The sequence below is a fragment of the Borostomias antarcticus genome (genome assembly GCF_949987555.1).
Source record: "Borostomias antarcticus genome assembly, chromosome: 23".
NCBI classification, from domain to species: Eukaryota; Metazoa; Chordata; class Actinopteri; order Stomiiformes; family Stomiidae; genus Borostomias; species Borostomias antarcticus.
In genome coordinates, this window is record NC_140256.1 from 7,909,717 (window position 1) to 7,927,216 (window position 17,500).

The following is a 17,500-nucleotide window of genomic DNA, read 5'->3' on the forward strand; positions in this document are numbered from 1 at the left end:
CTGAAAGCTGATAGGATAGGTTTCCCTGCGGTCATCATAACCCCGCTCTGTGACTTAGGGCACAGAAACAATGAGCTCTGCGGGTCTGTCAGCGAGTAGATGACATTCATCACCCCCAGTCGTGCGGTGATGCGGAGGTGGCCGGGCGCATCATCAGAGCCAGTCGTGTCTTCCTCTCTCTCTCTCTCTCTCTCTCTCTCTCTCTCTCTCTCTCTCTCTCTCTCTCCCTCTCCCTCTCTCTCAAACACACCCACACACACCCACACACAAATAGGCCTGCAGACACGTCGGTCCACCCCCACACAAGGTCACGCGCGGCATTTGTACATGCAGGAAGCGTCGAGCATCTCGAGCAGAGAACGTTTCATAACATCTGGCGCAAAAACAGACAAAATCATCCGTGTCAGTATATTAGACTGGAGGACATGCGCAGTATCGTCATGTCATGGGTTAACGTGCAGCCGCAGAATGCCCAGGCCTACAATATCGGCACGACAGGGGATGCATGGCTGCACTAAGGACTGCTCAGCGGTGGGGAGAGCTGTGCATATGGTCTAGTAGCCTCCAGTGTGAGAGTAATATTTGACATAGGCCACAATTGGAATATCAGCTCTATAATATAGCCTAGTGTTCAAGCTGAAGCCACATCTTCCACTGAAGGACATAATTAAATAACAGTGCAGGGGATAACAATTCCAGATTGATTAATCTGCGCATTAAAGCGATTATCCTAAATTATCCAATAATTATGTTCTTATTAAAGGGACTCCCCTGTTGTCTAGGCATAGTGAACAATGCTAAGTGCTAACTGCCTTTGCCTACTAGAGAACCGACACTCTCTCCGAATGGGAACGTGGCAAATGCATGGAATAAGAGCTCTGCTTTGACACACAGCTGCGACTGCCCCGGTGATAACTGTGCACTCACTTGCCCACGAAGTTCTCCAGCACCGAGCTCTTTCCGGCACTCTGCCCGCCGACCACGGCGATCTGCGGCAGGTCCAGGTTAGCGTTCTGACCGATGGCGGAGAACGCATCCTGCATCTTGTTGACCAGAGGAATCAGGTCCTCCATCCCTCGGTTACCCATTTTGACGGATGAAGCGCTCTACTCTCGTCGCTCAGAGAATCCTAGAAGGGGCGCAGCCCTGGTGACGGACCTCTCTCCTTAAGATGTCAATCCTATAACTCCCCCGTAGTCGCCTGGTTCCGGGGCAGTCCTGGTGGTCCTCGCCGTTCTCCTGGTCCTCCGCGCCACTGCTGGATTATGAAGGGATGTGTAGCGCAGCTCTCAGAGGTGGAGACGCCTGATCATGCAGTAGCAGCACCTCAACAACAGGGGGAGCCAGGGACCGCACGATATCACTCCAAGGGCAAGTGCTTGGGAGATTCCCAAAGCCAGACCCCGCCCCCTGACGCTCTCTCTCTCTCTCACACACACACACACACACACACACACACCAGGACAAACCACACAAATGCACATGTTCATGATTGTGTTTTAATGGTCAAATGGCATATCAGAAAATACAAAAACCAAAGGAATCAAACAAACACTTTGGAAACAGAAAAACAAGCGAGCCCCACTGGGGAGGAAAGTCAAAACTCTTAAACGCCAGAGGAGTAAGTGTCCGGCTTGCTCGGTCCATTTACAACGCCACAGTTAGGTTACTGTGACCTAAGGTGCTGTGATGGGCAGGGCAGGTGTGGTTAGGTAGGCCTATACCAAACACTGCTCTAGGGAGCCTGGATCCAGGATGGGGTTTACTCCAGTTGGTTGTTCATTCCCATGTGTTCAGTTCCCCTTAGGAGTGGCCTGCTCAGACACCCCTCGTCTGGGAAGGAGGGGGCAGAGGCAGAGGACACAGGGGAAGGAACTACGTCCAGGAATGAAACTCACCCAGTAACCCAACTTCCGGTGGGCCGCCCTACTGCCTTGAGCCACAGCACACAACTCATCTCAGCCCATCACTCGTTTCCCTGTGTCTTAAAACAGCATCTCACTCCAAAGTTCAAGATTACATCAAGGAATACGTGGCTGAACCCCCCTCCTCACCCGCCTCCCTCGTTGAGGCGGAGATAACACAACAGAACGATGATGATGGTGATGATGATGTGGGATTGTTATAGTCAGTCATGAGACGTTAAACGTGTGCGTTTACAAGCTTCTCACAGAAGCACACATTGTAGAAGACAACATGCATCTCCATAGAAGCTCCACTGATGATGTGTTGTTTTGGTACAACACTGATGAGTTGAGTCATACTGAACTGGACAGACAGGCCTCTACTGCAGTGTCAGTCCAATGGCAGTAGAGCTTTCAGAACTCCTCCCTCCAATGAAAAGCTCAGTGGCCACCACAACCTGTGATGAAACGCAGGTGGTGAACATCTTGCCCCTCTGTGAAAATAACTGATATTCACCACAACTAGAGGACCTCATGAACGTAACATTACGGTTTAAGGCCCCCTTGTTACAATGCGGTTGATTTAGTATTAGTAACATTATACTCTATATAACAGGCTTCATCAAATACTGGTCTCAGGTCAGAGAGTTTTTATTCTCGGTGATGGAATAGATCTACATTCATATCAAGAGTAGGTTGTGTTTGGTTAAGTGAGCTCTGCCCAGTTGAAGTTTGTCTTTCTGCTAACATGATACAGTTCCAGTGAGGTCTGGTGGATTACAGCGGCCCCTCATCATCATCAGACAGCAGGACAGGAGCTAAGACCCTGCATACTCCTGTCTGAGGGGAGGAATGTTCCAGAGGGAATCAAGACTTTGCACGCACTCACTCACTCTCACACACACACACACACACACACACACACTGAACAACCACCAGTGAATATATAAAAACACATTCATCACAAGTGATGCTTTGGAATGACTTCAGCTCGTCAAAACTACTGGCTCATCAAGTGATCAACTACTGAACCCTTTCCCTACGCCCCATTCAAGACATTCAGTTCATATATTACTGTTGTTTATTAAGTTCGCTAATAAAATGTCATGGATATGTGGGATACCCCAAAATAATAAATAAGAAAATAGGAGTTTGATTGGTCCGTGAGGTAAAATGTAAAATTAAAAAAAGAACAAACAATAGAAAAGCAGGAACTATGAAGCGGTGCAAACAAACAGCTACAGTAAACAACATGTGACACTAAAGCAGAATCATCAAAACAAAAACAAAAAAGGGCTTATGACTGGAATAAGAAAGGCATGATCTTCTACAGTACAGAGAAAGAGGGGTAGTTTACTCTCACTCACACTCCCACACACACGCAGACACACACACACACACTCACTCACTCACTCACTCTGGCACTCCCACATACACTCTCTATTCAAATTGGTCACTGGCTATCCATCTTCATCATTGTGGACCACCACATCATTGACAATACAAGGAGGAGACGCCTCCACATTAAAACACACACCTCCAGAGGAGCCAATACACCATCAGCAGAAGAAACAACAGCCTCCCTGTCTCTCCCTGTGCCCCCCGCTTCCTGGTCAGGGGCAGGGCTATGAGCCACCAGCCTATCAACCGTCTGCAAGGCGCTAACGGAGGAGGCGGGTTTTGTTAGTAAATGACGAGTCTCTGCCTTAGCTCCACCCCTCTGAGAGACAGGGCGGAGCGGCCGAAGATCCTCTCAGCTCCAGGAGTGACAAGTAGTACTGCAGCAGTACTTTAGTAGTGCTTTAGCAGTATTTTAGTAGTACTTTAACAGTACTTTAGTAGTAAACACCAGGTACAGATCCTCACACCCGCTGGGGCGGGCCTATTACAGATGGGTAGGGCCTTCTTTTTCGGCCATCTTGTCTTTTCAGTGATTGTCTCTGTCATCCCTTCATCCCTCCCTCCCTCGCTCCGTCCCCCTCTTCCATCTCCGTTTTTCCCTCCCAACCCTCGGCCAATCACAGGCAGGCAGTCTTTCAGCTGGCCAATGATGTCGGACTGCAAGTGAGAAAGAAGGAGAGGAAGGAAAGAGTGAGAGAGCGACGGAAGGAAGGAAGGAAGGAGGGAAGGAAGGACGCCCTGTCTCAACAGTAGAGGGCAGGGAGGGGGGCAGACCTCTTGGAGGCCTGGCGCCCCCTAGGGCCCAATGTGGGCACTGTCCTGTCTACCAGTCAGCCAGTCAGAGTCGCTGTTAGAAAAGCGCCTTGGATCCCTGGTTCTCAAACTCTGACCAGGCGTCGTTCAGCTCCATGAAGATCATCTTGGCGTAATGCTCAAAGGGCTGGCCTGTCGCCTGCAGGAGAGAAGGGAACACACTGTCAAAGAGAGGGAGAGAAAGAGAGAGAGAGAGAGAGAGAGAAAGAGGTAGAGAGAGAGAGAGACAGACATTTTCAGACAGATGCACCAATGCGCAGCCGCTCCCCAGCCATACCTTGTCAGGATGGACAACCAGGATGGCCTTCCTGTAGAACCTCTTGACCTGGTCTGGGGTGACGAGGTCGGCCATCCCCACGGGCCTCCAGCGCGCCTCCCCCTCCCACAGCACGGTGTGCAGCGTGGACAGCAGCGCCCGAATGTTCCTCTCCTTCCCCTCGATCCAGTCCAGGATCTGACAGCAAACACAGATGGTGGTCACTCAGCGGCCCATCTCCTGTGTGTGTTTGAAAGAGTGTGTGTGTGTGTACCTGTAGTTTCAGGGGGTCCATGTCTTTGGATATCTCTTGTCTCCTCATGTCAGCGATGGTTCTGGGGCCCCTCCTGTCTGGCTTGGATGAGAAGCCCTGAGTGGACAACAGGTCCCCAAAGTCATCCTCCTTCACCTTGGGCTTGGGACCTGACACACACACACACACACACACGCACACACACACACACACACACACACACACACGCACACGCACACGCACACGCACACGCGCACACACACACACACACACACACACACACACACAAAGGGAGATAAACATGGAGTCGGAACTAGAAGCAGAGTAGAGGAGGATACATTCGTAGCTCTGGAAGAAGATATGTTTCACAAACTACTGAGACTAAACTCCTGCATAGGTTGGACCTGAACCCAGAGAGTGTTGAGTGTCTCACCGAAGCCGGGCCCCCTGACCCCTCTGTCGTCCCGGCCCCCGATCACGCTGAAGTTGAGGTTGTAGTTGGGCTTGGCTGGCTGGGGCGTGGCCTGGGGGGCGGCAGGTTTAGGGGTGGCGTTGGGGGGCATCCAGGGTTTGCTCTGTCCTGCTGCTGGTCGCCCTGCCTGCCACGGCTGAGCTGCAGGCTTGGAGGAGGAGGAGGAAGAGGAGGAGGAGGAGGAGCCAGGCTTGGGCGCGAAGCTGCTACTGGTCGAGCCTGGAGGGCAGAAGTGATTGAGAAGAGATGCGATTTGTTGAACCTGGAGGTGCCGGGGTGCATCTCAATAGTCTTGTGTGTGTGTGTGTGTGTGTACCTGGTAGTGTGGTCCCCAGGTTCCCCAGGTCTGCAAACGGGTCGAAGCTCTGAGACTTTGCCTTGGAGAAGGATGACACCCCTGGAGCTGAGGATGAGAAGAGGATGAGAAGAGAGGAAGAGGAGGAGAAGATAACCATGAATACTGATTTGTGTTCTCTCTGCGTTAAAATCAATTCTACAAGCAATCTCTCACCCTGAACCACTGATGTTGGCTTGGTTTTATTCAATTCGGTTGTAGGCTGATAAGCAGTGTGTAGGGTTGTGTTTATTTTATTTTTTATTTAACCTTTATTTAAGCAGGCGAAGCCATTAAGAACAAATTCTTATTTACAATAACGCATGGGGCAAAGGCCTCCGGGGGGAAGGGGGGAGGGCTGAAAGGAACAACATCCAAAAGAGCGAGCACACATCAGACGTTTCCAACATATCATCCAATCACAAAATTAGGCAATACAATGAAGGAACAAGTAGGAACAGGTAGCATGAACACAAGCATTAAGATAAGATAAACAAACAGCAAGAGAAGGTGTGTATGGGTGTACCTGTGTAGACTGTTTGTGTAGGCTGGTTAGGTGTGTGTGTGTGTGTGTGCTGTGTGTGTATGTGTAAGGAGTCGTTTATAAGCCTTTATAGCAGCCTTTATTATAGGGAAGAATAGTGAGACCAGGTCTCTTTAACAGATGTGGCCTGCTTACAAACAACTTATTCAGTAGGCCTCAGTAGCAGAGTACAGAAAAATACAAGAAAGTTTACACAACTAGCCTACATGGCGCTGCTAGTCAGCGCGGAAATATGGTTAAACAATTTAAATAATTAGCGCGAAGTCACCTCACACACATCAGTTCCTGAGTCGTTTACTAGTAGTAGTCACCCCCCCGTCTGCCTTTTTAAATGTGTGTGTGTGTGTGTGTTTGTGTGTGTGTGAGTATGCCTGCGTGGGTGTGAGTCTCATTCTCGAGAAGGAGAGAGCGCTCAAAGCTCCTTGCCTACTACAGTCGCACAGCTATGTCGGATCGTAAAACCAGCAACGTTTGGAAGTACTTTGATTTGAAAGACGATGGAAAAAAAGTATCATGTAGATTGTGTCTGATGAAACTCGCATACAACCATTCGACTGGATCGATGAGAAATCACATCCATTTCAAACACCTTGACCTGAACCTCCACGGAGAGACTGCTATGCTGGTGCTGCTGCGAGCCCAAAACAGACCTCGTTCACTGCCGGCCCTCGCCGCTGTGATCCCGCTCGATCAGGAAGAATCAACCAGCTCATAACAGAGACGAGCGCAAAGGACCATGCTACCACTCAGCTTTGTTGAAGGCAGAGACTTCCAAAAACGAAGTGTGTGTGTGTGTGCGTGTGTGTGTGTGTGTGTACCTGTGAAGGCTGGTTTGCTGGCGCTGGAGGTCACGCCACTACTGCTCCCCGCTGCCCAGCTGTCCCACCCTCCCAGCAGGTCTGGCTGACTGGCAGACGACGTCATCTTGGGAGGGTCACTCACCAGCTTATCTGGCAAAACACACACATTCATTGATGAGATGCTGTTCTAGGGTTTGTACTAGGCGTGTTGTACTAGGTGTGTGTGTGTGTGTGTGTGTGACTGAGCACGGTCTTACTGAGGTTGAAGAGGCTGGTGTTGTTGGAGGGCGGAGGGTTGCTGCTGGAGGTGAAGGAGCCGGCGCCGCCGTCTGAGCCAATCAGGTCTCCAAAAAGGTCCGGCCCCGACTGCTGCCGACCCGGTCCAGAACCAGAACCCATACCAAACGGGTCGAACAAGTCATTCATGGCTGACGGAGAGGAGGAGAGGAGAATGGAGAAGGTGCAGATGAGCTTCAACAACAGATATGGCAGCCATTTCTAGTTCTTCAAGGCAGAAGTTGTCCTGAGGCCCCATATACACACACACACACACACACACACACACACACACACACACACACACACACATTATCTATACTGTACATCTCCATTCGTTTCTCAGTGGGTGAGACTTACGTTTCGGCGCAGCTGTGGCTGAGGGGGCGGAGCTATTGCCGGACGGGGCCGTGAAGAACAGGTCCTCCTGAGCCCCCCCCTCCGCAGGCGCAAACAGGTCAGTCAGCAGGTCGCTGTTACCCCCAGCCGCCGCGGAGGGCAGGGGGGGGGTGGCGGTGGGACCAGGGGGGTCAGAGTTCAGCCCCAGCAGATCGGCCGTGTCAGAGGGCGGAGCCTCCGCAGAGGGGGCGGCGGCGGCGGCGGCCTGGAACTCGCCGCTGAAGAGCGTCTCGCTGGCGTCGCGTGACAGGGGCTCGCCACCGGGGGCGGAGTAAGAGCAGGACTCCTCCTCTTCACTCAGGTCATCCTGGTCGTCCATGACTCCACCCCCCTGGCTGTCAGATGTGTCATGGTGGCCCGCCCCATCTGTCATTAAGAAGCAAATCACAGGGCTCTGGATTCTGACAGGAAGAAGGCTTTTCTGACAGGAAGGGAGCTGCTGGCATTTCAGGAAGTTACACATTACTGTCTCAGGAGCCGTTTCTGGGAACTCTCTCTCTGAATTAAGTTTTTTAAGTACTGGAAAACCTTTATTCAGGTTGTTCTCTTACCGTCAGTTACTGGAAACACTTTATTGACAGGAAGGAGTTCCCAGAAACAGTGTCACGTGGTAGGCTCAACTCAGTAACAGACTTTCTGTGACATGCCTAACATGCTTACGTTAAAACAGTCTAGTGTTGCTGCCGTGTGCCGAGTTCTGTGGTCTCTGTTTGTGTTCTGTGTGCGCTGTGCGTCGTACCTTCCCAGTCAAGGGTCTGAAAGAAGTTGTTTGCGTTGGTGTCTGTGCTCTGGGTCGACTCGGACTCGGTGGAGCCCCCTGGTGTCTGGGAGACCTGGGGGCTTTCAGCATCATAGAAGGCTGAGGAGCCTGGCTGTCTGGGCAGCTCCGGCTTACCTGGGGGGGGGGGGGACACATTTAGCAGCTATTTCATTGGCTACAAATCTCCACACTGAGGCCAGTGAACTGAATACTAGCGCTGTACCCGTACTCTTAATTTTGTGAGTCAAATCAGATTCACCTGTCCAACCTGTTCAGATCTGACTATTCGTTTGTCTTTTTTCCCCCCCATTATGTAAATGGTAATGGTAAATGGTAAATGGTAAATGGACTGCACTTATATAGCGCATTTATCCAAAGCGCTTTACAATGGCCTCTCATTCACACACACATTCACACACCAATGGCGGCAGCTGCCATGCAAGGTGCCAACCGGCTCATTTGGAGCAATTTGGGATTCAATGTCTTGCCCAAGGACACTTCGACATGTGGATAGGAGGAGGCGGGATTCGAACCGCCGACCCTACAATCATTGGACGACCCGCTCTACCTCCTGAGCCACAGCCGCCCCCAGTCTAGGCTGAGGAGAGACCGTGGGAGTCAGGACAGCTGTCAAACTTTAAACTCAAACTCGCAGGCAGCCCAATAAAAGACGGCTATATTTCTTGCTAAACATGAACCATCTAGCCCACATTGTCCTTCTACTTCACATGCCCCCATGTTCTTATGGAGTGTCTCCCAATCCCCATAGCCATATTAGAGTTGGGCGATTTGACCCTAGTCTCCTCAACTGTGCATTTGAAAGCGTGCGCGAACAGGCTCATGCGTTGTGCAGCAGTCAACAAGGAAATGATTTGACAGTCACTAAAGCATTTAGTTAGAGCTCAATTTGTCTATGGGAAAAATTACTTAACCTAGTTAATACAAGAAGATTGACCTAGGAAAGTTTTAAAAACAGTTTTGTGTTGTGATAATCGGTTTGGGAAATGCATGTCACTGCTGGCGCATAGTAGGCTTGGCTAGACGCATAGTGGAGGGGAGATATCAGTCTATCAGTCTTAAGTCTCCTTTTACTGCACAACAAATAGCTACAGCAATAGCCTAGGTCTAAAACGAATGATTGGCCTGTCCTTTATAAATCACAAGGTAGGTGAGTCGTTTTAGCCCACCAGCGCATCTTGACAGCGGAGCAAACAAACGACTCAAGAATCAAGAATCTCAGTCGACGTAAGGGTCTCCGACTGATGATTCGACTCGTCGACTTTCAGGGGGCCGCCCTACTGAATACCATTAAATATACAGCAGTAGCAGCGGCAAACTGGTTCTGATACGAGACTACAATACCCATGAGCACCTACCAAACTTGGCCAGGATCTCCTGCTGTTCGTCTCGTGAGGAGAAGAGGATCTTGGGGTTAAGGCCCTTGGCGGGGAAGCTGTCCCAGGGTGGGGTGCGCGTGCAGGGACGATCCCTGGGCTCCACCTCAATGTCCAGGTTCACCTGGAACAGGTCTGGGTACTTCTCCTGGATGTCACAGGCGTCCAGATCATATCTGGGGGGGTCGGGAAGGGGGGGCAGAAAGTAAGAGAGAGGAGAGAGAAGGGAGAGAGGAAAGTGAGTGGGGGAGAGAGGGAGCAGAGAGAAGGAGAGAGAGGAAGAGATAACGTTGGCATTCTCTCGACGCCAAGACAACGGGCTGAGCATGGCGGCGAGGAGGTGCGGGTGTGTCTTACTTGGCGAACTTGACGGTGGTGGCGTTCCTGGGGACGAAGCCGGTGTGGAATTGGATCTGGAACATTTTCATTGACGCCATCTGGACAATGACACACAGCAGGATGGGCGCGGCGGCGTCACAACACTGTTCACTCCTGTTCTACAACAATTGTATTTGGAAAACCTATTTTCTGTGGGGTGTCTGTGACAACGTGGACGTGCGTGCATACCTTGGCCTGGAGGCGTCCCCCCAGGGTGGAGCGAGCATGGTAAATGACCACGAGAACGTCTCCCTGCACCGTGACATTCAGAGGAATCTCTGCCCGCCCATCCTCCATCTTAAAGTCCCTGCGGAGAGAGAGAGCGAGAGAGAGAGAGAAAGAGAGAGAGAGAGAAAGAGAGAGAGAGAGAGAGAGAGAGAGAGAGAGAGAGAGGATCGGTTAGTGACAAACACTGGTGTGTGTGTGTGTGTGTGTGTGTGTGTGTGTGAGAGAGAGAGAGAGAGAGAGAGAGGGACCTACTTCATCTTGTCGTACTCCTGGGAGGTGGTGGCGACCCTCTCGTCTCCTACGTAGACCTCGCAGAAGGGCCGGCAGCCGCTGCGCTGCTTGTTAAAGAGAGGCACCGGCGTCATGGTGATGGAGCGGATCATTATGGGCTTGGTGTGTGGGACGATGGGCTCCTCTGCCATCATGTCGCACATGTACTCGATATACCTGGGAGCCAATCACAGGGCGGAACATACACTCAGGAGCCAATCGGACATCAGAATACAGCCGGGAGTGGACGAGACACAGACCTTGCCTCTTGTGAGAGGGTGAGACAGTGAGAGAGTGAAAGGGTGAGAGAGTGAGAGGGTGAAAGGGTGAGAGAGTGAGACGGTGACAGAGTGACCTACCTCTTGTGAGAGGGTGACACAGTGAGAGTGGGAGGGTGAGAGAGTGAGAGGGTGACCTAACTCTTGTGAGAGGGTGAGACAGTGAGAGGGTGAGAGGGTGAGACAGTGAGAGGGTGAGACAGTGAGAGGGTGACCTACCTCTTGTGAGAGGGTGAGACAGTGAGGGAGTGAGAGGGTGAGACAGTGAGAGGGTGAGACAGTGAGACAGTGAGAGAGTGAGAGAGTGAGAGAGTGAGAGAGTGAGAGGGTGAGAGAGTGAGAGGGTGAGACAGTGAGAGAGTGAGAGGGTGAGAGAGTGAGACAGTGACCTACCTCTTGTGAGAGGGTGAGATGCCGGGTGGGCAGCGCTTCATGCTGAACATGTAGACGGCAGCCTCGGCCGTGGTGAACAGACGACAGAAACACAGGAAGGAGCACACTGCCACTGCTGACGCTGCCCGCCCGTCCTGCGGGGGGGAGCGGTCAGAGGTCAGGGGAATACGCCTCATCTGTGTGTGTGCGCGTGTGTGTGTGTGTGCGCGTCTGCATGTGTATACTCACCAGGCAGTGTACTATACAGATGTTCCTCTGGTCCTGCTTCAGCCACAGGTGCATGTTCTTGCACACGCTGTAGAGGCTGCGCAGGTTAGGGGCTCTCCTAGCCTGCCATCCACACTCTGAGACCTACACACACACACACACACACACACACACACACACACACACACACAAACACACACACACACATGCGCGCGCACACACGCACACAGACACACACAGACACACACAGATACACACAGACACACACACACACATGCGCACACACACATGCGCGCACACACACACACACACACACATACACAGACACACATGCGCACACACATACACACACAGGTTAGACAGACTACATTTTACATGGCCGCTCAAATGAAATGTTATTCAACTGAAGCTGTAATGTTGCGATTCCGCCACCAGAGGGTGGTAGACTAGACGTGGGTGAGGGGTGAGTAGACTGACCCTGTTGTGGAAGCGTGAGGGTCTGTAGGAGCGTTTGGTCAGGTTGTAGACAGCGTAGTGACCAGCGTGACGCGAGTCCAGAAACAGACGCACGTCCTCTATGTTGTTCTTAATGGCTGACTCCACCCCCTCTGCCGGGAATGACATGACTGGACACACACACACAGACACACAGACACACACACACACACACACACACACACACACACACACAAACACACACAAACACACACAAACACACACAAACATACATAAACAGAAACAACGAGAAACAAAGGTGAGACATTTTTACAGCTAAATAGCATTTTTAGACCAAACTGAAATCAATGTTGAAGATGTGTAAAGATGCTTGCTTGACTTTGTGTGTAATACACAAAGTTAAAGGTAGGGTAGGCGATTTTGGAGAAACCAGGAAGAGTAAACTAGATTTGAAAGTCCAACGGGAAACAAAACCTGCCCCTCCCTTCAGGCCTCACTCCAAAGCCACTCCTCCAAACTGGGGGAAAACAAATGACACTTGCAGGTACTAGGTTGACAGGCAGCTAGGCCATCCAATCATTTCAACCGGGCATAGTGAGGCCTGGTGAAATTATTGGTTGGGCTTATTACACTTCCACAGATTTCTTTTTTCTTTTCTTTTTTTAGGGTCAGAGCATTTTATTTATTGATGGCTGTCAGGATTGAAGATTGGGGCTACAAATGTATCTGTAACAATTCTATATTTTGCTGCATAGAACTGATAGAGGCCGGTGTGCCTAAGAAACTGTGTTTCGGAAAAAAATCACCTATCCCATCTTTAAATGTGGTTTTCTGCTGTATTCATACCTGCTATCCTGGAGGTGATGTAGGAAAGGTCCAGGTCTCCTTTGGCATAGCTGGGACAGAGACAGAGAGACAGACAGAGACACAGAGAGGTCACACATCAGTCAGTCCGTTTGATACTACATTATCCTTGACCTTAACTAAGCTGAGGAACCATCTAGTGAGGTGATTTCAACATGGACATTCGGTGACTAATCTATCATCAAAGTCTAGGACATGTGTCAAGTGCTTCACTGCATTCTAAACACAGCAAACAGCTACGCACCAATGCTCCTGCTTCATCTTATTGTCAGAGACGAAGATGTGAATCAAAAATAAACCACAACACACTTTCTCATGGTCTACACTAAGACAGGACCGTGAATGCTAGCTGAATCAGTGCTGCTATGTTACAGGAGGCGGGATGACAGCAGGTTAGAAACAAGGGCGGAGGGATGAAGTGACTGAGGGTCAGACTGTGGTGGGAAGGGGGGAGGAAGGGCAGTTTAATAGGCAGTGGAGGGTTGGGGGATCGAACCCTGGATCCAAAAGTCTCCAGCAGCTAAGACTGACACTGTGCTGTTAGAGCCAGCAAGCTGTGGCTATGGACACAGCAGCGTGAAGCTTCAGCAGGGAGACACACACACACACACACACACACACACACACACACACACACACACACACACACACAAACAAACACCATTATGCGGCACACTGAGGGCAGTGTTGCCCCATATTTACCTGGGTGTGCTAGAGAGTGGAGTTTAGACAGAGGGACCGTGAGGGGTAGAGAATAAACAATATAACAATAAAATATAAACAAATGGTCAAACCAATACACAGATGAACAAAATCAAAACCAAACCACAATGAGTGAGCAGGGACAGAGTGAATGTCAATACAAGGGAGGGATGCATCTGTGCGCAGGTGTGTGTGTGTGTGTGTGTGTGTGTGTGCGTGTGTGTGTATGCGTGAGATGTTTGACATCAGTAGGGAACTGACCTGGCCACTGATTGGATGACTTTAGAGGAGGTGTCTTTGATGTTGGTCAGGAAGCGCTCTGTCCCTCCCTTCAGAATGTCCAGAAAGCCGCCGGCCGACTGGTCAGGATCCGCACCGTAGACCCCTGAGGATCATGGGAAATTAACCAACATAGCGATTTACAATGATGCTTTAGTTACTATACTATAGTATAGTAGTCTGTAGCGTTAATACCTTAGCCTAGCCAGCAGATTAGTGCTAGTAGTGCTGGCCAAGAGGCAATCCTCTTAACAGAACAACACAGCGCTGGACCATGAGTGTGTGTGTGTGTGTGTGTGTGTGTGTGTGTGTGTGTGTTTGTTTAGCAGGGCTCTCTCTCAAAACAGTGTTTGAAATGTAATGTACATCAGCATAATTTAGATCACCCATTTTGTCTACCCTCTAATCCCACAACAGTTCACAGAAGGTAAGACGGGTGTAGTTGAGATCCCGGCCTAGCAGAGCACAAACGAGGGCTCCAACAAATACTGTTAAAGGACAATGCTCGTTTTTGACAACCTGGACCTTATTTACGACATATTATAAGACGTTTGACTCAGAGATCACTTTGGTGTAGTTCAGAGGCATGTAGAAGAAATTTAAAATCCAGCACGAGCCAGTATATCCATGTAATGGCGGTGGTGGGGGCACTGAGAATGCAGTTTCTAAAAATCTATTTTCTGCCGCGAAACAGTTGTTTTCATCAATCTGTCTTGATGAATCGCTAGTTGTGCTTACATAGAGAGCATAGGCCTGTTGTGGTATTTCACATGCCTCTGTAATATGATCTTTAGAAACGTCTTTAGACACGAAATAGCTTCCTTACTTGCTCCAGCACGCATGCGCACAGCGTGCTGGAGCAACGATTGCGCGCTGTGCGCATTAGTGCTGGAGCAAGTGAGGAAGCTATTTCGTTTCGAAAGACGTTTCTAAAGATCATGGCATGTGAAAACCACAACAGTTATGCTCTATGTAAGCACAACTAGCGATTCATCAAGACAGATTGATGAAAACAACCGTTTCGCGGCAGAAAATAGATTTTTAGAAACTGCATTCTCAGTGCCCCCATCACCGCCATTACATGGATATACTGGCTCACGCTGGATTTTGCATTTCTTCTACATGCCTCCGAACTACACCAAAGTGATCTCGGTGAGTCAAACGTCTTATAATGTCGTAAATAAGGTCCAGGTTGTCAAAAACAAGCATTGTCCTTTAACATTCATAACACCCATCAACCTTCACACCTTCTATGACCTTGAGCGCCAGAGGGTAGAGGCTGGAGGGAGAGGCTAGAGGGAGAGGCTGGAGAGTGGGAATGGAGAGTAGAGGATAGAGGCTGGAGAGTAGAGGATAGAGGCTGGAGAGTAGAGGATAGAGGCTGGATAGTAGAGGATAGAGGCTAGAGGCTAGAGAGTAGAGGACAGAGAGTAGAGAGTAGAGGATAGAGGATAGAGGCTAGAGAGTAGAGGACAGAGAGTAGAGAGTAGAGGATAGAGACAAGAGAGTAGAGGATAGAGACTAGAGAGTGGAGGATAGAGGCTGGATAGTAGAGGATAGAGGCTAGAGGCTAGAGAGTAGAGGATAGAGGCTGGATAGAGGCTAGAGGCTAGAGAGTAGAGGATAGAGGCTAGAGAGTAGAGGATAGAGGCTAGAGAGTAGAGGATAGAGACAAGAGAGTAGAGGATAGAGACTAGAGAGTGGAGGATAGAGGCTAGAGAGTAGAGGATAGAGGCTAGAGAGTAGAGGATAGAGGCTAGAGAGTAGAGGATAGAGACTAGAGAGTAGAGGATAGAGGCTAGAGAGTAGAGGATAGAGGCTAGAGAGTAGAGGATAGAGGCTAGAGAGTAGAGGATAGAGGCTAGAGAGTAGAGGATAGAGGCTAGAGAGTAGAGGATAGAGGCTGGAGAGTAGAGGATAGAGGCTAGAGAGTAGAGGATAGAGGCTTTAGAGTAGAGGATAGAGGCTAGAGAGTAGAGGATAGAGGCTGGAGAGTAGAGGATAGAGAGTAGAGAGTAGGGGACAGAGAGTAGACAGCCCAGGATAGAGTAGAGGACAGGAGACGACTAGAGGCCAATGGTTAGGGCCTGGCGGTTGATACGGATGTAATTACTGTAGTTCTCAACCTTCAGGTCACGCAGTACAACTCATTCACTGCCCCCTCCCCAGGATTTTAGTGTGTGTGTGTGTGTGTGTGTGTGTGCGCATGTGTGCGCACGTGTCTGTCCCTGAGGCCGGGCGGGTGGAGGTTAACCAGATTACAGCGTGCATGACAGACAGCGTGCTTGCCAGTTGCTGCTAGTTAGGCCGGCCACCCGGCAGCCATCCCTCCTCGTTAGTGTCCCGCTCAGACAGGAGCGCAGCTCCAGGCCTCCCACACCCGAGTCCATTACACTCTGGGGGCGGGACGCTGCAGCCGGGCAGCAGGTGGGGCTGGACTATGGCTGCTACTGGACAGAATGAACACTGTGTCCCTGTGTCTGACTAATAGTAGACAAACATAATTGAATAGCATCGGGAGGCTACTGTAAACGGATTCCAGTTTACTGTGTGAATCAGGGTGCCGGACGCAGAGTTAGAATTATAGGAAGTCAAATTTCATTAGGTGAAATTCTATGGAATTCCAATAAATCACAAAAAAACTATTTATTTCACATACATTTTCATGTTGTTTGATATTAACACGCTACTATACACTGTTTCCCATAATGCATCTAATCAAGCGCCACTGAGAGCAAAAAAGAAAATCAAACATAAATCCTAGTCATCGTTGAGGCATGTTTCGGAAGGCATCCATGAACTGAACAGGAAATAATTCTAATATTCTGAATTGACCCCGACCCTGGTCTGAAGGTTTTCAATGAAATCTATTTTGTCTCTATTTATCAAGCTGATAAACATTGTCAGTTAAGGATTTAGTCATTCCCAGCTGAAGTCAGAGTCAGATTTAGGAGGACAGAGGGTTCCAGTTACAGCCACTATAAAGTGTCCACAGGTCTGTTTAAATGACATTCAACACGTGTAAACGCTGGCATGAGACACCACACATGGAGGCCCAGACAGACAAACACAAACAGTCACACACGGGTGCACGTACGGACACACACACACGCGCACACACACACACACACACACTCACTCACTCACTCACACACACACACACACACACTCAAACACACACACTCACACACACACACACACACACACACACTGAACACATACCGAACCCATACAGTACAGACAGAGACAAGAAGTGACTGATGGAACAGCCAACGAGACAAAAAGTTATTCAACTCATGAGACAGAACACGCAGAGTGAGAGAATAGGATGCACACATGGGCGAAGGGTTGAACACAGAGATGCGTCCTCAGACACACACACTCTCTCCCTTTCTACATTTCACACTATCTCTTGCATGTACGGACAAGCACACACACACACACACACTCACACTAACACTCGCGCGCACACTCGCGCGCACACTCGCGCGCACACACTCGCGCACACACACTCGCGCACACACACTCGCGCACACACACACACACACACACACACACACACACACACACACACGCTTCAAACACACAAAAGCCCGCGTGCCCTGCGGCAGCCCTTACCTGAATTCTGGATGTTATGGAGCTGGGTGGGGGGCTGAGCCCCGTTGTTGCCGAAGCCCCCGTTCTGCTCCAGGAGCTGCAGACATTCATAGCCATCATGAACTGGTCGCCAATAGTAGTACGAACCCAACAGACTCATCCCAATACGCACACTACCAACAAACTGGCTGAACAACAACAATAGCAGCAGCAGCAGCAGTAGGTCCACAGAGCTGAAGTCT

The 17,500-nt window shown here is 50.1% G+C and overlaps 2 protein-coding genes across 4 annotated transcripts in view; both read right to left on the bottom strand.

The window, feature by feature from the left end:
* Positions 1-1,088, bottom strand: part of dnm1b (dynamin 1b) — a gene marked incomplete at both ends in the record, with an annotated part of 12,850 nt that extends 11,762 nt beyond the window's left edge. For all 3 annotated transcript variants that reach the window (XM_084457526.1, XM_084457527.1, XM_084457525.1), the window contains one exon: positions 928-1,088. In XM_084457526.1, coding sequence (XP_084313652.1) covers positions 928-1,088 — 161 coding nt within the window. The remainder of the gene's footprint in view (positions 1-927) is intronic.
* A 435-nt stretch (positions 1,089-1,523) lies between these two features.
* gak (cyclin G associated kinase) overlaps positions 1,524-17,500 on the bottom strand; it is a 23,367-nt gene continuing 7,390 nt past the window's right edge. Inside the window, exons 10-28 of the mRNA XM_084456927.1 lie at positions 17,280-17,355; positions 13,644-13,767; positions 12,663-12,712; positions 11,838-11,986; positions 11,382-11,504; positions 11,154-11,287; positions 10,465-10,659; positions 10,174-10,291; positions 9,964-10,043; positions 9,589-9,782; positions 8,192-8,347; positions 7,414-7,818; positions 7,035-7,205; positions 6,796-6,927; positions 5,416-5,502; positions 5,061-5,318; positions 4,649-4,797; positions 4,396-4,572; positions 1,524-4,257 (exon numbers count right to left, since the gene is read on the bottom strand). Of these exons, the coding sequence (XP_084313053.1) occupies positions 4,156-4,257; positions 4,396-4,572; positions 4,649-4,797; positions 5,061-5,318; positions 5,416-5,502; positions 6,796-6,927; positions 7,035-7,205; positions 7,414-7,818; positions 8,192-8,347; positions 9,589-9,782; positions 9,964-10,043; positions 10,174-10,291; positions 10,465-10,659; positions 11,154-11,287; positions 11,382-11,504; positions 11,838-11,986; positions 12,663-12,712; positions 13,644-13,767; positions 17,280-17,355 (2,880 nt within the window). The 3' untranslated portion in view covers positions 1,524-4,155. The remainder of the gene's footprint in view (positions 4,258-4,395; positions 4,573-4,648; positions 4,798-5,060; positions 5,319-5,415; positions 5,503-6,795; positions 6,928-7,034; positions 7,206-7,413; positions 7,819-8,191; positions 8,348-9,588; positions 9,783-9,963; positions 10,044-10,173; positions 10,292-10,464; positions 10,660-11,153; positions 11,288-11,381; positions 11,505-11,837; positions 11,987-12,662; positions 12,713-13,643; positions 13,768-17,279; positions 17,356-17,500) is intronic.